Below are 25,171 nucleotides of genomic sequence, written 5' to 3'. Positions count from 1 at the left end.
ACCTAACTTGTGTGGTTTCTGCCAGGAAAGCAGCTTTGTTCTGTGTTGGGAAGGTACTGATGTGTGTGTTCACTGTGCAGATCATCTGTGGACCGTTGTGTGGACGATAAGCAGGACTTTATAACATTGTAGCACCATCTGAGTTAAAGGAGTAACGAGCAGTAACTGTAAACCATTCTTGAGTTGAATCAGCCCTAAGGAAAAGTTGCCAACTTACCCAAAATGCGGTTACTTCCTAGGCAGTAGAAAACTTTCTAGTATCTTTGTGATACCAGAAATTGTGTGTAAGACAGTAGTTGCAGGTGCCGTAGCCAAGTGTATTTTGAAAGGAAAGGTGAATAAAAGTCTGTACAATTTAAAGGATCTTAAATCTGCTTTTTACTGAATAAGAACTAGAATGGGTAAGTCCATTGTTACACAATGTTATCGGGAAAGGAACGTTGTGTATTTCTGTCAGGGACCTGTGCCTTTATCATGGGCAGAAATTATATGTGAACTGAATTTCAATTTACCAGGCTTCACTCAAGGGCTGTTTCTTTTAAGTTTTGCCAGGCACCTCGGTGGCCGCAGGGAAGGCCAGCCGTAGCACCAGATGCGATGCGGGCCGCAGGAAGGCAGCCCGTGGCCGAACGAGGGCCTGTCCAGCTTCCCCTCCCAGCCTCCTCCGCCGCCGCCGGCTCCGCTCCCCGACCTGCGCTGGCCGGCGGCGTAGCGCTGCCGCACAGGCCGGGCGGCGCCGGGCGCCTGCGCGAGGCCGCGGCGGGGCGGGGGCCGTGACGCGCTGCGGTGCGGTGCGGGCAGGTTCCTGCCGCCGCTCGCATGACGAGCGCGAAGGCGCAGCGCGGAGCCGCCGCCCCGGCGCGGCACGGCGCCCCCGCCTGAGCGCCGCGGGGCGAGGGGCACCGGTCCTGCCGCCTCGCCGGTCCCGCAGGGACGGCGGCTGCCGCCAAGGTGAAGCCCCGCGAGGGGCATCGCAGTGGGCCGGGCCGCAGCGGGGACAGGGCCACGCGAGGCGCCCGCGGGGAGGGGCCGGGGCTGAGGCGAGGCAGAGCGGGGTGGGCCGGGGCGGGGCCCCGCAGTCCGGCGGCCAGCCCCGTGCCGCTTATTTCCCGTGCCGGGCGGCGGGCCCAGCCCTGGCGGGGAGCGGCGCGTGTACGTGAGGTCACACGGGCACGGCAGGTCCCTCCGAGAGCCGCGCCCTGCGTGTTCGCACCTGCGGAGGTGCTTGCAGGCCCTACGGTAGGAGCGGTGCCTGGTTTCGGGGCCTGACCGGGGGGTCGGGTGAGCCGGTGTTTTAGTGGCACTGAGCCTGCCGGTGGCCGAAGGGTGTTTGTTCGTCCGCGCTGTACGATGCGGTCCGTGGTGCGTTCGGACGCGCTTCCACGCTGTGCGAGGTGGCATTACAGAGAAACTTTTATGCTTGGCGAAGCGGAAAGGCTGTGGGTGGCGCCCTGTCTCGCTGGCCTCGTAACGCCGTGGCTGTGTGGCCCCCTCCTCTCCCGGGCGGTGTAACCTCGTGTAGGTACTGCGCGGAAAACACGGCGTCTGGAATTACACTTTCTTCGTGTGCCATGCGACATAGCCAGCTCAACATCTGTTTAGCTTAAAGCTCCTTTGGTAGAAGTGCTTAACATTTTGGTTTTTTTCCTGTCCTCTCTTACAGCTGTGGAAATTCAGTATAGCAAATATTTCTGTAGGTGTCAGTTCAAATGCTTGACAGAGAATTTGAGGAATAGGGTGGGATAGTGTTTTTCTTAAGCATAAACTGCTTTCAGACATTGAGCTTTGTCAGATATTCAGGGATCCTGACTTGGATGAGCTTTTATTATGTACAGTTACAGCTGTAAGTTTTCTGTGGTATATTATGGGCAGAGATGAGGTTCTTCTATGTAGCTGTATGGTCTGAAAACAGTATGAAACTTCTGTATTGCTTTGTGCTATGAATGTTGATTTTTCTGTGTTTATTTTTTCTGTCATGAGGAAATTAGCTTTCCAACGGGTGTATTTCCACTGATGATGTTCTTTTAGAGAAATGCATGTGTGAACTGCATTTATAGGTTATATTTCCTTGTTTTTCAGGTAGCTTTCAGTGTGTATTTCACTGCTGCATATAATGATGGGTGACAGGATGCTGCTGATGGCATAGCCCCACCTTCTGGGTAATCCTTGAATGAAATCATACTTGTGACCTAAGTTTTTCTGGAGACTGTACCTCATGATGTGCATTGTGAGTGCAAGTCTGTGCTGGAGTATCTTTTTATTTTGGGGGCTGAGGAGTGGCAAGATAATATCTTTTTCTGGAGACCTTCCTATTCAATGTCAAGATAATTTTATCACATGCCCCTAGTTCAGCAGAACAATTTTTATTGTTAGTTTCTGACGTCTTAGTTCACTATTGTGGTATTTTTTTATGCCAGCCTAAATTAAGGGAAGTACATTACTGCTTTTGAAAGCTTCATAAAAATAGGTTTCTCCTGTAATTTTTTTTACTTTTTTTTAAATTTTTTTTTTTAAGGAAGGCAAGTATTGCAAACCAAGGAGTAATCTTAGTGTGTGAAGTGATACCTGATCTGTGTTTTGTGTAAAGTGCTACTTGATTCCAGGTGTAGCTTTCGGTTCAGGTTTTGGAGATGGCAGTGCTCATACTTAAGTTTTCATAGTCAAGAAATTCACAAATTGTCTTCCAAATGGAAGCTTTTGAACTTGAAAAATATTCAGTTCTCTTGGTAGTAGACAAGCAGCTGATTTATATTAGTTAGCTTACTTCTGCTGGGAGCAACTTGCCTGAAATTATGTGTGAGAAGCTACATTAGAGAGGAAAGACTCGGGAGAATGCTGTCTGAAGTTCTCTTGGCTTACAGAAGGAGCTTGCTGTTTCACCTCATGTTTAGGTTTTAGTCTAGGGAACACATTCAGCTTGTCACTCAACAACTTGTCAGCAATGTATCTTATGATTAGAGACTTCACAGTATTTAAAATTCATGGTGATACTCTGCAGGACATAGCTGGGAACCACCTGTTTTTTGGCTCTTGATGTGTTAGTTGAAACTCCTCCTTGAATTCCAGTATCTGCAAGCTGCTTGCTCTTAGGAGATTGCTACTGTGATATGAATTGCTTATGTCCGAAAAAACTGAATGCTGCTCAGGTCACCCTGGCTTTGGAATAGAACTGCAGTAACTGAAGCGTTTAAACTCTAACTTAAAGGACTCAGAGGGCAAGTGAGGATTTTTGGAGTGAGTGTGAGAGCGCTGAGCAAGGCAGCTGCTTTGATGATGGCTTAGGAGAGATTTGTAATGGCACTGTGTCTCTAGGTATGTTTTCAAGCCCTGCCACTATCCACAGCTTAACTGTCAAATATCCTGTGCTAAGCATCAAGAAGATTATGAACTGTTCAGTGTGTGCCCTGGATACATGGACAATTCAGCACAGTTCACATTTGGAAATACAGTTTTGTAACAGTTAAATGTAGAAAGATGAAGTAGGGGGGGAGGAGGAAAGCACTCAAACATCCTTCCATTCTTTTGCAACAGCTGCAGAGGTGACAGTTCTGAAACTGTCATCCTAAAAGCTTCATGTGTTAAAAGGCATATACTGATTTTCAGCATGTCTTTAAAAAAACCTTACAATTTATGAGAAGCAAAATGCCCAGGGTTTTGCATACTGGACGAAGGTAATACTGTTCTAATTGTTTCACGTATAATTCATAAGCTAAATGGTACAAATAAAGGTTTTGGAAGGGGAATTTGTTGCTGCAAGTTTTATGGATTGTAAGATGGTTGTGGTTTCGCATACTACAGAGGTTGAAGGGCTGGAAGCATATTTGAAGGGATAAATCTGCAACATGGAGCCACAGTTTTTCCTCTACTCCTCTATTTTTCTTCTGGATTAGAACCAGGCTTGAGAGTTTGCTCTAACTCATCTGGTGAACTATAAGCAAGTTTAGATATTTGGGTTGGTTTCTTTACAGACTGACCTTAGCCATCAAGACAGTGTAAGGCAATGTAAGCCAAAGGAGAGGCACTGGGTTAGGTGCTGGAAAGTGCCTCTGACATTTAGCACCGCATCGCTGAACCATTTCCAAGAGCTGGGGAAAGTTACTGGGTTTCCAGTTCTTGTTCAGTATTTGGAGTAGAGAAATGCTTTGTTTCTGCTATGATTGTCCTTTCCCTCCTGGCTATTTGTATTGCCCTGCCACTTCCTCCCTCTGCCATTCACCTTCTGCCTGATGAAAAGGGTTATGCTAGCTGAGCAAGAAATAGCTGACTTTTGTATTATTTATGTCAGCTTAAATCATGCAAGTTTTGAATGTGATAGTCTGTGAGCCTAGTGATGGCAAGTTTGTCATGTCTTGAGGAGTAACCTTACGCTTGCTATGCTAGTAACTTTCTATGAGCTTCTTTTCAGGCAAGAAATAAAGTGTCATTTTCTTATTTTGCTCTTTTCCCAATGAATTTTTTTTTTTTTTTTTTTTTTTTAAGGGAATCCCTATTAAATATTTACAGATTTTTTTTTTGGCTACATGTATCAGAATTTCTTTTTCTGGTTAGTGGCATTAGGGAAGTTTCTTTTCCCTGGTTTAGTTTATTTGCAAGATACAGCATAGAGCTGCTTGACTTGGGGAACTCCTGAAGAGGGACCCTCACCAGGAAAATCTTGGACAATGATACCCCCACAATCCAAGCCCCCACTCTGTGCATGTCTCTCCAAACCAACTGGAAAATTAGCGTTTGGGAGTTTCCCATTCTTCATTTGGTCTCATATTTTTTGTCAGGCAGGCTGTCAATTACAGGTCTGACCTCCAGTTGCTATTTTGTACATACAGCCAAAATATTCCTTTGTTAGACACCATTCTATTCCTTTGATTATCTCCAGGGTCGTAGCTCCCCTTGTCTTCTAGCTTGAAGACTTTTTTACTTAGGAAAGAAGAAAGTTTAAGGGTTCACAGCCTTCAAAAGTTACAGTAAGCAAACTTACTTACGCTGAATGCATTCTATGTAAGCCTTTTCTAATCAACTTCTATAAGAAGCAGTATACCCAGTAATTCAGTAATCTAAGGCAGTCTATTCCATAACAGTGTACTGGTAATCAGCTGTATTACATAGTTGGCAAGCTGCTGTACAGGGCTTTGGTGCTTCAGCCTGCTGCAAAGCTTTATGTATGTCATTTTGAATGTCTGGAGTTTACTGCAGTTTATCTAGTCACATCAAAAAGTCAGTACTGTACTATAATGCAGCAGTGGGTAAACTAATCAACTGACTTATTTGTTTCCTACTATACATATTTATAGCAAAAGGTACAAGGAAAAGGCAGTACCTTGTTCTCAAAAGTGTTTTTTATTTGGCTAGCAAAGGTTGTTAGCCTTTTTGGTTTATTTTGAGTTTGAAAATCAGATTCTTTTCCTGCAAAAACTTAGATTTTTTTTTTTTTTTTTTCTGCTCAGAGGAGTTGCTTAGCTTTAGTCATAGAATAAACAGTTATCTTCTGCCATTTGCACATTAAGTCTTACAATTCCATCTGGAAGACAAGTATCTGTAGTTTTTGTAGTATCTTGAAGAAACTTTTTCTCATAGAAGAAGCACTTCTAATGTATTGTAGGTATGTTATTTTTTTTTTTTTATGACACTAAAAGCTTTTTGTATTGCTGCATGTTGAAGTATTAGAAAGAGGTAACTGTTTAGTGTGTACTTCAAACCATTCTGTCCTAATTTACAATTTAATTTAAGAAACAACCAGTACTGAAAATTCTCTCTCTGGGCTGTTGGCTGGGACTTTAGGTCCTATGAGATGCCCATTAAGTCAGATTTGGGATGGGGTGGGAAGTCTATGTTTTTGCTTCCCAGTGCTTTCAGAAGAAGGTTCAGGAACTGGGCTAGGAAGAGGCAACTTCAGAAAACAGATTTTCACTCCCACATTAGTTATAACTCTTTATGTATATGTGTTCTGTTTACTAGATTGTGGTTGAGTACAATGTAGGATTTGCCAACTTGAAATTTAATTGTGAAGCTTGGAGGATTTCCCCAGGTTTTAAATCACTCGAGTTTTAAATTTGGATTATAGATACCCAAAATCTTTATGTGTTTTACTGTGGATTGAGCTTTCAGGATATGAAGCATTTTGTACAAATAACTGGCATCTTGAAGTGGTCTGTGGAGTTTTAATATAACATTAGGTCTCATGTTTTGGTTAAGGTGATTGTCCTACTTATGGTACAAGAAGATGAGATGGAGGCAGCACGACTGTGTTAGTAGCAGTGACTGATTCTTACTACTGCCAAAGGAAGAGCACTGTGCCGTCCTGGTGAATGTTTCTTGTGTAATCTCAAGTAACGTACTGCAGTTTTCCATATTGTGCAGGGATATTTAGGATGCTGGTTGTCATGGTGTTGACCTGCTCTCTACAAGAATTCTGGGTAATTTGCTGTTTGGTACTGGGACGGTGACTCTTGCTGTCACATGTTGCTGCACATCCTAGATTTTGAATACAGGACCTGTTTACTTAGGTAAATAGTCTGTTCCTGCAAACAATTTACTTGTATGTTTAAAAAGTAAACCACAAGTAGTATTTTGGGATTACAATTGCCTAGAGCCCAAAGAATGTTGTGGTCTTTTTTATATGATCGTGTTTAAACAGACTTTTTCAGTGTCTTGAAAAAGAGTATTTTGACCTATGGACAGCTTCTGAGACTTCGGGGTGTGTGAAATTATATCCTCTTACAGGCCAGTTTGCTTCTGGTTGAATCTGCACTGGGACTGGGGGGACCCACATGTACTTCTGTAAGAGGTAGCATGCCCAAGAATGCAGTCTCCTGATCCAGTGGAAGGTTTTGATGAATTTTTAAATTATTACTTTTTTTTTTTCCAGTTCATACTCATTTCTCTGTTTTGTTTTTTTAAATTCATTGCTTTTTGACACAATTCTGTCATCTGAATGTTGGATTCCTTCCTTTTTACTTGTTCCTGGTTACTTTTTTTAACCTTTCAAATCAATAGTATCATGATGAGTTAAGTGAAGTCTGTGCTCTGGCTTTGAAAACACCTTGGGATGCATCTAGCTTTGGATACAAAGCAAAATGTGGAAATATATATAGATGAACAATCTTACAGGTTTTGCAGACTTACTATGGTAGATATACACAATAAAACTGAAACTTTGTTTTGTCTCTTCAGGAATATATCTTTATGTGATTTTTGCAATTCATTTATGATCATAAAATATTTTAATATATAGTGAACAGACTTGAAAAATAGGCCTTTCTTTATATATAAAGTATACTATTCATTTGATAAAAAGATCTGTCTTCATTTTGCAGGAAAGTAGGAATGTCCTGATATTAACCAGGGAAAATTTCAGAGATTTCAGAGGTCTCTGGCTTTTTGTGTTTTTTGGCTTTTTTTTTTTTTTAAACTTTTTTGTTTGGTTGGTTGTTTTTTTTTGGGGGGGGGGAAGAGAACGGGGCTTGGGGATTGGGAAAGGTTTAAGAAAATAAAATACAAAAATACTTTAAATTTTTTAGTCACACTTACGCTTCCAAGACAGACATGTTCCATGTTGAAGCGTTTTTGTCAGTTGAAGCATGTGAATTTTGTTTATTTAAACTGAGAATGTCTCCCAGCTTCAGTAGCAGACAGATTACCTTTATTTTCCCTGAGAGGGTTCTAATTGCAGGATTTTACCATGAACACTGGAGTTTTTTCAGCCTCAGGCTTTCTCAGGCATGCTATATACATGTTGTTACTGAACATGGCTGGTTTTGTTGCAGAGTCATTTTGTCCTGTCTGACTGGTGCTGCCCCCTTTGCCTGCCACTAGCTGGCCAGGTACTGGTAGATTTGTCTTTCATGGCGGTTGTTTGAGAACATACTTTTTGGGGAGATTTTCCATTGCATGAAAATGGGCTTGATGGCAAGACAATCCAGTGTAATTCCCAAATGTAGATATATGTTTTAAATCTATATATTAGAAACTTCCTGTTCCAATGAAAAACAAAAAGAAAAAAAAGTGCAACCATGAAAGCAGAGCTGCTGTTGGTTAAAAGTTTTGAGACTCAGCTGTGACGTTACTGTGTGTTTAACATATGAGAATTTCTTTTGGATGTGATGTTATAAAAATGGCAATGAAACTGTTCAGGACTGACATGTTGTAATGGTGACTGTGCCTTTTTTCATAGAGTAGGGATTGGAGTTTGGTTTTATGCCTACTGTCTTTGCTGTCCGTTAGATATTAATGGGAAATAAAAGGGAAAACAATTTACAGTGAATACACTTAACTGCAGGTTTTGGTGCAGTAGAGCCATGCACTACTGTGCAGAGTTTAATTGGGTTTCTTCAGTTTTTTTTAAAGATGGTTGTTCAGAGCATGTAGAAATGCCACCTGGATGGTTTGCAGTAAGTAAGGGGTATGCTCACTTTCCTCGAAAATACATGCATCAGTTTAAATACCAGAATCTTAAAGAGGATGCAGAGAGAACTACGTGGCAGTGCATGCAAAGTATTTGGTTAGTAGCATTTGAGTTTTTTTAATTCCTTCTTTCCATTATTAGGTAGATGATGGGGAGTAAATTTGATAATTAGGTGGCTTTCTACTATGGTATGAAGTTCCCAATATTTGTGTGAAAATAAAAAAAAGATTTCTCTAGGAGAGAAGACAAAACAAGGGAAGTGGGACAGGCACTGGCCTGATTTTAGAGAAGGGGATTTTCATTTATTTTCTTATTTTTCTGAGACAAATTGCATTTCAAGTTTCTCTTTCCCCAAACCAGTAAGTAAATGCATGCCTAAAATGAGACTGAGACACTGCTTTCTGGAAGAATCAGGAGCCAGTTTTGACTGTGAATCAGATACAGATAGGTGAGATCAAGGAAGAAAGAGGGTTTTGTTTGGTGTCCCTAGTGAACACCTTGGACAAGAAACATCATGAGTACTTGATGTGTGATCTTCAGGGGTTGCAGTAAGGGAGGAAACCTCAAACCTGGCATTCAGTAAAGAGAAGCCCAAATCTAGAAGTGTCTTCGCTCACATGAAGAGAACTAGAGTTGAGGTTGTTTATGTAACAGGATAGCGACATCTGGATTCTGTGACCTTGGTCATAATCCTGTCATGTTTTCTTGCACAGGCCCTGAGGTCCAGTCACCTGTGTGAGTAGAATAGTAGTAGTGTTGATAATTAAGAGCACAGTAACATAATTACTAACTCCCCTTTCCTGCCCCCCCCCCTCCATGTAGGTGGATATCCATCTTGTGTCAGTAAAATGTCCTCTGAAACCTGTTACAATATCTGACCAGAACCATTGCTGGCTTGGGGAGGCTGAGCATCTTGTTGTTCTTCTAATGCATGTAAATTGGCTTCATATTTAGGAAGATGATGTTCTTACGAGTCCTCTGTAGCCTAACAGGCACTCCCAGTAATGCCTAATAGACATGCTTGAATGTGATGTCTTAACGAAATGGTACCAGTTTGTTTCTTCAACCATTGTCTTGAGCAAAATAATTTTTTGTGATAGTGCTTGCCTTTTTGTGCAGTAGCTTTGTGGTTAGAGTATTTATTGAGGAAGTAGGAGTCTGGGTTCTGTGTTACTCCATTACATTTCAGCACATGCCAAAACTTACATGAAAGGTCAATATTGGGGGGTATCCCCTGCCCTTTCCCAAGAGCTTTGCCAGTGGATGGCGGAGTTTCATAGGGCTGAAAAGATGAATCAGCAGAGAAGGTGAGTCAGTGGCTTAGTGACAAAGAATTCACAAAGAAGGGAGGAAAATACTTGTAACATAAGGCATGTCTTTGTTTCTCTGAAGTGAAAAGGTGAAAATTATGTATAACTTCCTTAAGTCCATTTAATTTATCTTAGTTTTGGTAGCATTATTGCAGTGAGTGCAGCTTTGTGGTTTGGAACCATGCCTGTCTGGAGAAATTTCCTGTGAAGGAGCTGCCTGTTTCCCCTGTGCAGGTAGGAGGATGAAGGGTATAACGTTGCACAGACAATGTGAAAAGGCAGGGAGAGATTGCACAGAATCCTGCATACATCAGCTTGAAGTTTAACTAGTCTACACTCCCTGCTCTCCTCTGTTCCCCTCCAACCTGAGGCTCTTTTCTTTTAATGTCATTTTTTGTCTTTCAAATGTAGAAAAGCTGATGCTAATTTACCCTCGGCTCTACTACCACTGGCAGGCAAGAGGCATTAAATGTGTTTTAAAAGTATGTTTGAATTGAGATTCACGCACCTTCTGCCTTTACCTTTCTATTAATCCTTTGTTCAAAATAAGGATAATATTAGAAGCTTTTAAAATAGTTTGGAAGTCACTTTTGCATCACCTAATAAAATATTAAAGAGAGATTTTATTACTTTAGTATGCATAAATGTTCCACCACAGCGCTCTGGATTGCTTATATATATGCATTTCTATCTCTTTTTCTCCCTGGTCCTTCTGGGTTTTTTTGCAGATGTTCTTCTGCTTTTTCTTATTTGCTTGTCTTTTCTCGTTGACCTAGAGCATTTGATGCTTACTGAAATACTTTGTGGTGAGTTTAGAGAAAAAGAAAGTAAGACCTTGCAGTTCAAGATAGTTCAGCTCTGTAGCTGGCTCTGCTTGTACGGCAGTTCAGTACACTATAACCTGTACACACTGTTGGCACTAGCAGACTGTTCATCATCTCACTGACAGCGGGTCAGCGCTGCAAGCAAAATGGCACTTGGCTGCTTAAATCTAAAATTTTGCCCCCAGTAAGACCTGCAACCTGGTTTGAATAATCCAGATTTATAATTTGTGAAATTGCCTGCATTGTTGTGGACACAGCTATTCTCTTGTAACTATTCATTGTCTTTAAAGGAAGTCGAGATAGTTTACACTTGAAGGGTACTTGGACATATCTAGGACACCTGTTAACTTGAGTCAAGCTGGAATTCTTGGGAAAAGCTGAGCATTTACTTCCTGGCTGCTGGGAAAAGGTTCTGCTTTCAGGTAAGTCTGGAAGTAAGCTTGCTTCATACTTCATCTGCTTTAGGCTTTTAGCAATGGCAGAGTGGAATTTACCAGTAATAAACCCCTGATTATTTTATATACTGACAATAAGGATTTTTGAGAAGTATTACAGATTTCTCTTGGGGGGAGGGGTGGTCTGTGTGTGTATTTGACTGAATTTCTTGACTGTATATACCAAGAGAACAAGTGCTTTGTTTTCATTCTCACCACTCATATCTTTGAACATTGTTTTTTCCCTTTCCTCCATGTTCTGCCTCGAAACTAACCACTGTGCCATTTGAGAACACTGCTTTTGTTTGTTTTTGGTTTTGTTTTTTTACAGTGGGAGTATTTGTCATTCATACGAGATCTCAAATGGAAGTGCTGAGGTTCAGTTAATGGTCCTGTAGACTGCAACCCTAATTGCTTGGAGGCACTGTTTGAGGAAGCAGTGTACCCTGAGGACACTACTCCTTAAAAGGATAGGAAAATTGAGTCCTTAGCACGATATGGTTTGTGTCCAAGAAATGTATTCAGGTCTTGCTTAAATAAGAACACCAAACACTCCATCTTTCTCACTGTGCCTCTAGTCCTAGTTATCCTAATTATGAAACGGCAGTCAGACATAAGTATGTTGTGGCATCTCACAACACTGTCAAGTAAGTTTGAAGAAGTGTATTTGCTAACTTCAGCAAAAGCTTTGTTCATTTAGATTTTGTCACAGCCATGAAAATATTGTCTGTTAAGCAACTGATATAAATTTCTGTTTTATGAGAATTAGACTATCTGAGTCTGGTAGGACTGAATTATAAAGCAGAATCATACTTCATCCTTATATTGCAAGAATTTATTTTAAAAACTAGGTCAAATAGACTGAAGAGAGAACAGCTTGTGACAGTGTCAAGAAGTATAACCAATGTGAGTTAACGTATTTAGTATTTCTAGTGTAGACACATGAAATATAGTAGTAGTATGTCATCATTAAAGAACAAAAGATGTTGATAATTTGTAGTTACTTAATATCTTCCAGGTTATCAGAGATGGTGATTTGAAGAATCAGATTTCCGATATGAACAAACTAAAAACATCATCTGAAAAAAGGTAAATTTAAACCTATAGTGACTTCTCAACATCAAGCTATATGAGATTTGTGAAGAAACAGTCTTCATCTTAATAATAAGATAAATAAAATATAATGTGTGGGTCCCCAGTAAGAATGTGTTAGTTGATGTCTTGGAACACTGAAGGAGTCAATATTGATTAGTATAAAGTAGCTTCCAATTTAATAAATAACTTTTTAAACGGAAAGAATTTAGTTCGACATGTTCAAAGATAAAACATACATTGAATTTAATTGAAACCATTATCAGTTAATAACTTTATACAAATATTGGCAAAACATAAAATGATTTCTACTGAAGGAATTAAAGGGCAAGTATATAATACTGTGTAAGAACACATGATTTTGTCGTAAGATTTATATCATTGTCCAACAATCCCACAATCCAACACACAGCTAGGACAAAAAAAGAGTGAGATTACGGAAGATTTCAAGAGTTGAAAAGTTGCTTTGTTATTTTAATGATACCTTGTTTTAGCAAACTTTTGAAAAAGTTATGAGATTAGCTATGGAAGGCAATGTGTCTGTTAAGCATCAGGAAACTATTGAAAGTCTATTGAAAACTGAAATTGAGTCTTACTGTTTTCTTAAGCCAGCACACGTTACACTACCTTCTTAAATCAAACCATCTGATCAGATTTTAAAAAAAGCAATCCAAAGGTAGCAAAATAGGGAATTTTGGCTGCAGTCTTGGTTTTTTGAAATACCAGTTATTTTCTAAATGGGTGGATGAATTTGCATGAAGGACATGCTCTACTGCAGATTCATTTTATGTCTTGGTATGGATTTAAAATTTGAATTTACATACTTGCATGTAGAATCATCTTTGCTTTTGCCAACATTAACAGTGGAACAGCTTGATATCAGAGATTGGTTGTTCCTGTTTGAGAGATGGATCAAAAGAAGTAGTAAATATACTGTTACATTTTTCTACTTAGGGCATGTTAATTCCGTGGGCATTATGATAAGCAAAGTCAAACTCTTCATCAGCAATGTTTATTCTTGGAAATACTACTAATCATAGTATGTAAAGTACACTATCACAAAGAATATTAGATATTTGCAGAGTGCTTGCTTAAGTGCTGTTTATTCTTCTTCGGTTATTGAATTAAAATGAAAGTTTCCATCCCTGCAATTCAAAACAGTTGTTCCTTAAGTCATGAATAAATTATGGTGAATTTAATGTACAGAGATAGCTCTGGACTAATCGAAGTATCAGCTCTCTAAAGATTATTTGGTAACTGTGGAACTGGTTGAGGGAAAAAAAAAATTGAAATGGTTTGCATTGGAATAAAAAGAAAACAAACTCCCAAGAAGCCCACCTCCTTTAAAGTAGTTTTTTAAAGGCTGTCTGTGGCATATTGAAATACAGGAGGCTGGTTTGCTGTGGGAGAAGAAGATGCTTCCTGGTATGTTGGTGTGCTGACCGACTACAAACAGCAGTTTAAAAGGAAGGAAGTGCAGTTGGGAAACAGATGGCTTCTGATTACTTCATTTGACTGTTACCTTTTGGAAGGATTCTTGCAAGACGAATAGCTGAAAACTGTTCTAAGGTAACTGAGTTTCTATGAGCCGCCGTAACAGCCATAGTAGAGTTACTATTGTGAGCAGACACTTAGAAAGGTGTAATGATGTGTTATAGCGTTTGTGTAGTGGAGGTAGTGTACAGTGAGTAATGGAGAGCTGTGAATCTAGCATTTCTTCATAACCAGAGTAAGAATGCCTAAACCTTTTTGGAGCTGATGGGACTGGAAGAAATGTCCCTGTAGTGAGGAAATTTTCTTTGAGAAGATACTTTCTTGTTGAGGGAGTTCTGTTTCAAGTGTGAATGCCTGAAGTCCCATGTTCCTCACTGTCTGGGCAGTTGCTTCCTCTATATCTACTCATAGCTTTCCTAATCAGAGAAGAAGGAAATCCACAAAGCTCTCTGGTTAGCTAGAGTTGTGCTATATGCTTTGGCAACAGTTGAGAGGAAGGGCAAGCTTCCTTTCTGCAAGTGAGATGGTGGTGTGAGGGGCATTTTGAGCTACGGCGTTTGAGTTTAGGATGGAGAACGAGTTTCATGCCTACAGAGACATACAGTATTTGGCATCAAATAAGCCACGTAAACTTCACTTTAGAATGTTCAAAGGAAGTCTAAATCCATTCCAGAATAGTAATTATTGGTTGTCTTCAGAACTCATGAGGTTTGGGTTAAGTAGTGAAAGACGGAGATGGCAAACCTAGTGGTTGTGTCCGTGGGAGTCAAGGAGCAGAAACTGAGTAGCTGCAGGTCAACGATTTTATCTTCTTTGCACAGAGGATCGTGGAAGAACAAACCGAATGGGTGAGGCTGCCAACAGTCAAAGGTGGTTTGAGTTTTTCTTGAAAATTCATCTGATTTTTCATGTATGAGAGAGTAACAGGTCCCATGAGCCAGACAGTGGCATTAGAATACAACGTATGTGTTCGAAGCTTTACTAACATATGGACAATGAGAAGGGTTTGTAGGGATGATGCTTTACTTTTACAAAAGTATTTCAGCAACCAGAACAGATCTATTTTACATCGAAAGATGCTTTAAAATCAAAACCTATCAAATAACAGTGAAGGTGATATACTTCACAATATAAAATTATTTTAAGTTCTATAGTAAGTATAACCATTTCTTATTACTCATGTTAACATCTTGTAAGTATCTGTAATCCCAAACTATTTTTTGCTTCTGCTTCTTATTTAGATGTCAGTGTGGAAAAATAAAAGTGGTGGAAGCAGTTTCCTCAGCAGCTGTTATACCGATTTACTTTCACAGCGGTACATCCTTTGCCATCATCTACTTTTTTTCCTTGATTTTAACATTTTTGTCCACATCTAAACTAATTATTTTAGTAGAGTTAACTCTAGGTGTGATACCTTTACACAAATGTAAAATATATATTAAGGAGTAATAATTCCTCATTGTTATAAACAAAACTGACGGTATTTATAAAACTGATGTTATATACTTAAGTTTTATTGCAGATAGTCAGAACAGTATGTGTTTAATATGAATTATTGTTGATTATTTTGGGACTCTAATGTTACAAAAGTGAAAAGTCAAGATAGTTTAATCCTTGGAAACCATTATTTCCTCTAGGTAATTACATTACTATAATTCAAATATTAAACATTTGTCTAAAATTTACTTTCATGTGGGAATGTGAATCTCAAGACTATTCTGAATAATTGTTATAATCTAAAACTGGAGACCAAACAAAACAATTTTTAGATTGACTTTATTTTGAATACTGTAAATATTTACATTTATTCTTTCTGTGCAATCTACCTATGTATAATGAAAATGAGGTTTGAAATTGTTTCTTACATTAAAATACATTTTCAAGGCAATTTTATGTCAGGCCAAAGTAACCTTGTTTGCAGAATGAATCCAGACTCTCATTATAGCTTTGGACATCTTACAATTTTTTTTCTTCAAAATGGTGTTCTTTTTCTTCAGCTGGTGGTTGCTGGTTTGCTCACTTTATGAATGATAATATTTTCTTTCACTTCAAAAAACCAGCCTGTAAGACAAGCAGTCTTGTGGCCAGAATGACAGGTTTGATACAGTATCCTGATACTTAAGATAAACTATACTAAATGTAAGTTACGGTAATTGACATAGGTAAATAACATTTGTACTTGTATCTGGATTTTATTTGCTGCAACTGATTTCTCTGTTCACAGTTACTCTTGCGGATGTTCTATATAATTAGTCTGCTGCAATGCAGGCTTTGCAAAATCAGTAAATTTGCCAGAATTAAGGAAAATTCAGACTTTTTTCCAATCGAAATAAAATATGAAGGCACATTAGCCACTCCCCTTACTGACATGGGATTTCTGTTGTTAGTTGTTTTTTCCTCTGATCTAGATGGAAAAACTAATGTAAAAAATCTTTCTTGTAGTATTTCTGCCAGTTCTCGGACTACATCTTTGCTGTCACAGCTGGAGAAGATCAATTTGGACACTGTATCAGGAGAAGCAGGCAATGCCAGATATGTTACCTCAAAGATCCTTCATCTGGTTCAGAGTCAAGGTAAATGTCTACATTTGTGGTTTCAGTAGTTTTCCTGGTGAGCCTTGTATTTTTTCCTTGCTAGACTTTTAATTTTTTGTTTCTGTTTGGTGAACTTGATTTTCCATCTGTTTTTGTCACTGATTGTTGATAACACCTGTTTAGGGCCATGTTCAGTGCTATCTGGGATGGTATTGGTTACACTGAGTAAATTTTGTATCATCAGCTACAATTTAAGTAATAGTTCACAGTGTATATATATATGTGTGTATTCACATATCTATGAGTGGTAGAAGTAACTGGAAGAGAGCTTTCTTGGAGATTTTTTTCTTTACAGATTTTTTTTTTTTCTAGGGCATGACAAGATTGTTGAACAAGTGAAAGCAAAAATGAGTTTTAAAATCACTTAAGTATTTTATTTATTTTAGTTTTATGTATATATATGCAGTTTTTAATAGGTTTTATTATTTGCAGTGTAGATTTTCTGATCAATCTGTATATGAACACATTTTTTTCCTTCAAGCTAATATATTAAAATAAAAATGATCTTTTTCCTGCTGGCAGAAAAAACCAGGAAGGAGATGACTTCTAAGGGCTCCACTGGAATAGACGTTATCCTGTCAACCCTAGAGGTAACACCTTTTAATTTGTGTGGTTATGGGTATATAGCAAATTTTCCTTTTATCTTAGGGCTCCATATTATTAAATATGTTGTTATCCTAGCTAGTTTCCAAAACTTTCGTAGTACTGTAATGATTTGATATGGTCTTTAAGAATTTCTCTCCCTTTATTTTTAAATATTTTAAGAAATTATTTGGCGACTGTCAGTTCTAATTAATATGCTGTGCTACAAACTTGATTTTAATTGGTTTTGTGGTTCATTCAGGCTTCATACTGGGATGGTTAGCTGGGTGGCTATATCTTAAGTTCTGTTTAATTTTGTGGTGGTAATTTGTCTGAGCTTTAAGTATTTAAACCACTGTATTTAACTTCTACATTTAGCAAAGAAATCTCTGTGGTTTCTATTGCAGAATACAAAAGATCCTCAAACTATTCTAAATATATTGAATATTCTCATTGAGGTAGTCTCAGTTGGTAAGTTTTTATTAAGAAGCAATTTGTGATTGTATTCCTGTTTTCTTCTGCAGTCTTTGGGGATTTTTTTGGTGTGTGTGCATGTGTTTGGTGGTGGGTTTTTTTGTTTGTTTGCTTGTTTCTGACGTTTGCTAAAGCTGATTTATATGCAGAATGAAAAGATCGTGAAGACTGAGGTCACCTTTCAAATGATTATATGCAAATAATTTATGTTGCTATGAGTCTAAGTCCAGCATTTTCTTGTATAGTACAGTCACATATGAAGAAAATATTGCTGTTCTAAAGACTTCCTTTATGATAACTATAGCTTAGGTACTTAGTTGTTCTTTAGCTTTGGAGAAATCGGTTGAGTTTTAATTTCTAGGTGGTGGTTGGAGAGCAAGCGTCTTGGTCACTAAAGGAGGGACACAGATCTTATTGCAGCTGCTGTTGACTGCTAGCAAAGACTCTCCACTAAACGAAGAATTAATGGTGCTTCTTCATACCCTTCTTGCAAAAATTGGTCCAAAAGGTGATGATAATATACTTAAGTAGTATTGCTTAACACTTCACAGTTTTATACTTGAAACTTAAGAAAAAAATTCTATTTTGTAAACATCCATATATTCAAAATTGGTAGAGGAGAATAAAAAGAGAAGTAAAATAGAGGGGAGGAAAAAATTATGAAAAGTAGATACACAGAGCTGACATTATCAGTAGAAAGAATTCACAGTTCATTTATTTTTTATATTTTGATAATGATTTCAAAATTAATGTGATTGATTTTGCATTTCTTTCATGTCAGACAAAAAGATTGGCATGAAAGCAAGAATTAATGGTGTCCTAAACATACCACTGAATTTAGTGAAGCAGAATTTGCAGAACCACAGGCTGGTATTACCATGTCTTCAAGTATTAAGAGTTTACTCAACTAACTGTAAGTACGGCAGATAATTATTTTCTTTCCCATGTGATATTAAAATTTTTACCTAGATATGATTAAAAATGGATCTAAGTGCTTGTTTAATGTTTGATGTTTGAAGTAATTATTTTTATCTGAGTATTTGCTTTTTATATAAAATTATTTGAATTCTAATGAAAGCTGCGAAGCATGTTTGTACTTCTTGTGTATCTTTGGTTTTTGTTCAGTGTGTGTGTACATTTATATATATTTGAGATTGTTTTGAGCAGTGCTATTGGATGTGCGACATTTTGAGTAATCTTAATTTGCATAAATGCTGATGCTTTAAGATTAAAAAATGCTAGTGTTGTGCTTGCAAAAGCACTTCAGATTAAATAATTGTTCTCTTTATTATTCATGGTTTTTTTACTTTTTCTTATTTTGTTCTTGGTTGTTAATTCAAAACTTGGTTCACAGAGAAATTATTTTATTTCTTTATTTTACCTTTCCCTTGTTTTTTTGTGTTGAAGTGCCCTGCTTCTGGACTAATAGTCTTCTGCAAGAGCCTAATTCCTTGTCTGGGCAGGCAGTAGGAAGTTGATGAAAATAGTGTGGTTCTTGTAGTGCCTCTGCTGTCTGCCAGGTGGTCTTTAAGTTTATCCTTAGAGCTCAAAATGGCCATTAAGCCTCTTAAGTAAGTGGAAGAAATGGAAAACATAACTACATTCCTCCAAGAGAACTGATTTGCTGATTGATAAGGTTATGTTTCTAGGACATTCGCATGAGCACATGTAATTCATAAAGTCTCAATACTTTTAAAATGTGGAAGCTTTGAGGTGGGGCCTCGCCAGTGCTGAGTACAGGGGGGTGATCACTTCCCCAGTCCTGTTGGCCACACTAGTTCCAATACAAGCTGGGGTGCTGTCGGCCTTTTTGGCCACCTGGGCACACTGCTGGCTCATTTTCAGCCACTTGTCAACCAAAACCCCCATGCCCTTTTCCACCAGGCAGCTTTCCAGTCACTCTTCCCCAAGCCTGTAGCGCTACCTGGGGTTGTTGTGACACAAGTGCAGGATTTGTTTTAACTTGACCTTGTTGAACCTCATACAATTGGCCTCAGTCCATCCATCCAGTTTGTCCAGATCCCTCTGTATGGCCTTCCTACCCTCCAGCTCCCACCCAACTTGGCGTTGCCTGCAAAGTTACTGAGGGTACACTTGATCCCCTCATCCAGATCATTGATAAAGAGGTTAAACAGAACTGGCCCTAATACTGAGCCCTGGGGAACACGACTCATGACGGGCCTCCAGCTGGATTTGGCTCCATTCTACCACAACTTTTTGGGCCCAGCCATCCAGCCAGTTTTTTAACCAGTAAAGAGTACACCCATCCTGGCTGTGAGCTGCCAGCTTCTCCAGGAGAATGCTGTGGGATACAGTGTCAAAGGCTTTACTGAAGTCTAGGTAGGCAAGATCTACAGCCCTTCCCTCATCCACTAAGTGGGTTGCCTTGTCATAGGAGGAGATCAGGTTGATCAAGCAGGACCTGCCTTTCATAAACCCATGCTGACTGGGACTGATTGCTTGGTTGTCTTGTATGTGCCATGTGATGTCACTCAGAATGATCTGTTCCATGACCTTCCTTAGCACAGAGGTCAGACTGACAGGTCTGTAGTTCCCTGGATCCTCCTTTCAGCCCTTCCTGTAAATGGGCATCACGTTTGCCAACCTCCAGTCAACTGAGACCTCCCTGGTTAAGCGTGACTGCTGATAAATGATGTAAAGTGGCTCAGTGAGCACCTCTGCCAGCTCCCTTAGTACCTTTGGATGGATCCCATTGACTTGTCTCTGTCTGAGTGGTGTAGCACGTTGCTGACCATTTTCCCTTGGATTATTTGGGCTTCATTCTACTCCCTGTCCCTGTCTTCTGGCTCAGGGACGTGTATCACAACTGTTCTGACTGTTGAAGACTGAGGCAAAGAAGTTATTTAGTACCTCAGCCTTTTTGTTGTCCTCTGTCACTATGTTTCCCCATGCATCCACTAAAGGATGGAGGTTCTCCTTAGCCCCCCTTTTGTTGTTGATATGTCTATAGAAACATTGTGTTAAATTATTAGTTGTTCTCTTCCTTCTTTGTTAGGACTGCATACAGCTAAACTCAAGTCAGGAATTGAATTTCTGTGCCTGTTTCAGCAGTTTGTATTTGCAATGAGCATTTTACTTCAACTATAGTTACATCTAGAATGCTTTTCTTAAATGTAGGTCTTAACGTCGTTTCTTTTAATTTGCTCCCTTTCAAGTAAATTTTTTTTTTATTTTCTGAGGACATATATGTGTAATGTAGCTCAGGACAGCTTATACCAGTGGCATTTCTAAATTTTACAGTGAACACTTGGCTTTCAAATCTTGGTGGATGTGCCTGTTTATCCTGGTAATGAAGGACAATAGCAAGTCATAGAACTTGTTAGACTTGAAGCTTTAGAAACCCTGCTTCTTGATAAAAAGTGATATTTTTTTAGAAGGAAATTATTTTTCTAGTTTATCTTACCAACAAAAAGTGCAGAAGCAAGCATTGGAAGCAGTACATTATTTTATTTGTAAAGGTTTGGGCTTTTTTTGTCTTTTCCAAGTTTTATCAGAATTGGATTATCACACTGATTATGTGCAGAGCAGCATCTGCTTGTCATTATATGTGTTAAAGCACAAACATGTCTAATATGGTTTGTACTTCAAAATTAACTCTCATGGATTTTAGTTTGAGTATATTGATCTTTTTTTCTTCTGCTGCTTTTCTTATTACATTATCTTAAAACGGATTGCTTTTAACTCTTTCAGCTGTAAATGCAGTGTCCTTGGGAAAGCATGGAGTAGTAGAACTGATGTTTAAGATCATTGGCCCTTTTAGTAAAAAGAACACAAGCCTTATGAAGTAAGTAAGGTCTCTTTAATATAATATATGGAAAAACCATAGATGCATCTCAAAACTTAAATGTAAATTAAAAATTAATATCAGATAAACCAAATGCAACTCGTAACTGGAAAGCTGAAGTGAAAGGAGGTGAGAAGGAGAACTACAAATCTGATGGTTTAAATTTACCCAGTTGAGTAACACAAAATATTATAATGTCTAGTTATAGTACTGTTAAAAGAATATAAATGTTATTTTTTTGTCTGTAATATTCCACCTCTCTTTTTTTTTAAAGTGGATTTAGGATAAAAATAGATAACTGGAGGTAGCCCTTTATACAATACCATCTTCTGGAAGTACATACCTGCGGAAAACTGAATTTTTCATCTGGTTAGCAAAATAATAATCTCATGTTGTTCACATTCTAACTTTGGAACAAAAAATAGTGTCATATTATCTAAATCTAGTATTTGTGGTCACTGGAGTATCTTTAAAAAAAAAAAATGCCCTGCCTGTTTAAGCCCCAGCTAAAATTAGACATATGAACTATCTATTCCATGATGTGAGTAATCGTGATATCCTTGTTTATGGTCTAAGATCAGATGTGTGAAGTCTATCTTTACAAACATGGTAAAAATAAGTACATACATTTTCTAGTTGTACATATTGAGTTAACTGAGGCAAGATCTTTGTGTACAAGAAAAATCCTACACTGCCAATCCTGTATTATAGTACAGATTGATTAATATTAATCCTCAATATAGTCATATGCTGCCAGTTTTGACCTACAGTTTTCTAAAATGGTGTCTTTTGCTTTGTGGAAGTACTTGTTCTACTGCTAATATAAAAACAGGAGTTTCAGAAGTGTCTCATCCATTGAGTATGGTTCATAAACATTGTCAATTATGGTGTATTTTTTGAAAAGGCTGAAAGTTTGTCAAGCCATTGCATTGATATTTTTAAATTTCACTGTCCAACTTCAAATATAGTGGAGATGCATGCTATTTTAGTAAAATCAAATTTTAAAAGTAAAGTCTGATACAGTGCACCTAGGGAAACATGAGAATAGACGCCAAATAAATCTGTTAGCAGTAAATATTTTGTATAGCTTCACAGTGTTGTAGATTAAGCTTACTGGTTGGTTGTTGTTTTGACTTTTCTTGTTATGTTGACAGGGTTGCTTTAGACACACTTGCTGCATTGCTAAAATCAAGTAAGTGTTTGACTACAAGAAACTGTTTGTTTAGTTGAGATATATATTTGCGTGTATACATATACACAGAATAAAACTAATATGAAGTCTGTGACCAAAACAAAATCAAGGCTCGGAAATTTAGAAATAAGGCTACAGTTTTATCTGCAGTCTCTGGTGCTTTAAGATTTGTGTGGTATATACATATATGTTTAATAATTAGTTACTGTCTCTTCAGTTATGCAGCAGAAAGGCTGTACTGCTTCTGCAGAACTGATCCGGATGCAAGGCGGAGAAATAACTTTTCACAGTTACCTCAGCCCTTCAGTAATGGATAGCGATAGCTTAACTCCAGTGCATCTTCTTTATATATGCATCTGAAAATATCTGCAGGGTAAAATACAGGGTTTCTGTACATTTCTGAGTAACTAGGTCTTGAGACCTAATGACAAATCTGTCAGTTATGCTCATGAAATGGAACCAAAGGTAACAAAATGATGCTTTGTTCCCAGACATTGGCTATCTTGGCTCGCAGCAGTGGGTTCTGACAAATGTAATCTCTGTAGATTTTGCACCAGTATTGTAACTGATAAGGCAATTAAAAACCCATTCTCTCCAAACAGTTAAATAAAAGATACAGCATTCCTAGTAGTTTTAGTGGAGTTGGAGGAGAACCGAGGCATGATTAGATTTGCAGAAAGCCATTTCAGACGAATGACAGGAAACTTTGTACCGATTATTGCAGGATGCTGAGTTTTTTTATGTTTCATCAGTGTGATGCTGTAGTCTTACAGATTTGTGTGTTTACTGATTTTGGAATTTCTCCTCAGGAAATTTAAGGAAAGAAATATTTCCAAATTATTGTCAGTATTCTGTAAATTGGCAACTTTAATGTTGGGGAAAGAAATTCAATGTTGAAAAAGTGTGTCTTTAAAACAGGAGTTCTTGTGTGTTTGTTTTGAGATGTCTTACCCAGTTGTGAGGAGTTTCGGCATTGTAGCTTCCTACACTTAATATAAATAAATCTTTTTGTAAAAACACTGATCTCTGGTGTGTAGAGTCCAGTTGTCATACTGATTGCCCAGTATTTAGGGTAGAGGTATTTTGAGTTATCAAATTTGAGTCATAGTTGCTGCAAAACTGTATGGATTACAAGTGGTAGGTAAGAAGTTTGTTTCAAATCTTGTTTCTACACACGGTGTGTGTGCATGGAGATAGGTATGCTTTTTTTTTTTTTTTTTTAGATTTGCTAGCTGATGGTATCTTACAATTGACTTTAAGTGTAATACGCACTGTTCTGGCAAACCATGAAAATAACATGCAGTGTTGGTCTGAAGAATGAAGTGTGGACTGCTGGCCTCAGTTATTCAGTCATTTCTGTTTAGGTTAATGTAAAATTCTGCTAAGCATGACTAAAATGCTACTTAAAATGAAACAATTCAGTTACTTGAGTAAAAATAATAATTTTAACATTTATTTGAAAACAGTAGTGAAGTCTGTGGGCAATTTTTAATTTTCTTTCCTAACTTCTTTTATAAAGAAACAAATGCCAGGAGAGCAGTAGACAAAGGATATGTGCAGGTGCTTTTAACGATTTATATTGATTGGCACCATCATGATAGTCGACACAGATACATGCTGATACGTAAAGGAGTTTTACAGTGCATTAAAAGCGTTACAAGTATCAAACTGGGAAGAAAAGCATTCATTGATGCCAATGGGATGAAAATTCTTTACAACACTTCACAAGTAAGTTTATCTCAGTTGTGTTTTTGTTGTTTTTGCCTCTTTGGCTTTAAAAACACATCCTGACCTCAAATTTGTTATTTTATGATATTCATGGTCATTCCTGATTATAGGGGTAAGGATTATTTTCTGTACTGGACTAAAGCAGAATGAAAGAATACAGAATTAAATTCACATTTGCTCTTATTTTGCTGTGACTGTCTCTGGGAGGGACTGTCGAACATAATTTAGAAAAACTGAAGGGGAGTCTTTTTATTTAGAAGCTTGGGTTTTTAAAAAAAGTGAATTTGAGTTGGTGTAAATTCTTTGGGTCTTCAAAGGAGATACTAGTAAAATTTATTGTAAACAAAATACTTTGCTATTAGTGAATTCTAGAAATCTCTAAAAGAAATGTCATTTGTTTATTAGTTTGAGAGATACTTTTCTGTTGTCTTAATTATTTTCCTGTTAATAGGAGTGCCTTGCAGTAAGAACTCTTGATCCTCTTGTCAACACATCCAGCCTAATAATGAGAAAATGTTTTCCTAAAAATCGTCTTCCTTTACCAACGATTAAAAGTGCTTTCCATTTCCAACTCCCGGTTATTCCTACCAGTGGTCCTGTGGCTCAGCTGTACAATTTGCCTCCTGATGGTATCTTAATTTTGTAATGTTTTGTCTTTGAGTATGTCTAACATTGCTTTATGTGAGGTGAAATCAATAGCAATTTTTTGTGTTCTCCACTAAAACTTGGATTCTGAGACTCTTTTTAGCTAGCACAGGGTCTGTGACTGTTAGTGTGGAACACTAATTTCTAATGTTAGGTTTTAACTGATGAAAATTTTGTCTACACATAAATAGTTATGTTTCCAAGGTATGAAATATAAAAAGGGAACTAAAACATGGTGTTTATCAAACTCTGAAGTGTAGAGCACAGACTGTACATGTTAGTCTACAAACTTTAATGGTCTCTCTTTTTAACTCACCATATATGTTCTCCTATGTGAAATGTAATATAGGTACATCCTGTTTTACAGGAGCATATATTCCTTGATTTCTGTGTCACTCTGGTAAACTGGATGTAGTGAATTCAGATTAACATGTGCCATTTGAAGCATTGGTTTTTTTAAAAATTGTTGTGGTTATTCCTTCATTTGCATGGTGAGAAAAGTAGAGCTGTCTTCTTGGACTGTCGTGGTCTCTTAGGCAGCACTTGTCTGCAGAGCATTTTTATGGTGCTTTGTAGAAAATAAATTCATCCTATTGTGA

The 25,171-nt window shown here is 38.1% G+C and overlaps 1 protein-coding gene across 14 annotated transcripts in view; it reads left to right on the top strand.

Moving 5' to 3' along the window:
• The first annotated feature begins 801 nt into the window (after window positions 1–801).
• AGTPBP1 (ATP/GTP binding carboxypeptidase 1) overlaps window positions 802–25,171 on the top strand; it is a 63,163-nt gene continuing 38,793 nt past the window's right edge. For 6 of the 14 annotated variants that reach the window (XR_011736339.1, XR_011736338.1, XR_011736340.1 and 3 more), the window contains exons 1-10: window positions 14,779–14,867; window positions 15,995–16,125; window positions 16,669–16,736; window positions 17,136–17,199; window positions 17,564–17,710; window positions 17,984–18,115; window positions 20,914–21,007; window positions 22,162–22,199; window positions 23,719–23,927; window positions 24,379–24,556. Coding sequence is in view for 11 of the 14 variants with exons in the window: in XM_071801729.1 (XP_071657830.1) it covers window positions 14,794–14,867; window positions 15,995–16,125; window positions 16,669–16,736; window positions 17,136–17,199; window positions 17,564–17,710; window positions 17,984–18,115; window positions 20,914–21,007; window positions 22,162–22,199; window positions 23,719–23,927; window positions 24,379–24,556 (1,135 nt within the window). In the remaining 3 variants the exon portion in view is untranslated. Of the gene's footprint in view, window positions 952–1,080; window positions 1,240–1,272; window positions 1,523–2,079; window positions 2,160–7,477; window positions 9,943–10,119; window positions 10,191–10,822; window positions 10,955–11,984; window positions 12,056–14,778; window positions 14,868–15,994; window positions 16,126–16,668; window positions 16,737–17,135; window positions 17,200–17,563; window positions 17,711–17,983; window positions 18,116–20,913; window positions 21,008–22,161; window positions 22,200–23,718; window positions 23,928–24,378; window positions 24,557–25,171 lie in introns of those variants that run through there. The other 8 variants (XM_065861166.2, XM_065861169.2, XM_071801732.1 and 5 more) reach the window with 8 other exon arrangements.

This window comes from Patagioenas fasciata, chromosome Z (genome assembly GCF_037038585.1).
Source record: "Patagioenas fasciata isolate bPatFas1 chromosome Z, bPatFas1.hap1, whole genome shotgun sequence".
NCBI lineage: Eukaryota > Metazoa > Chordata > Aves > Columbiformes > Columbidae > Patagioenas > Patagioenas fasciata.
The sequence above is the reverse complement of the archived record's forward strand: the minus strand, read 5'-3'. Positions and strand labels throughout refer to the sequence as shown.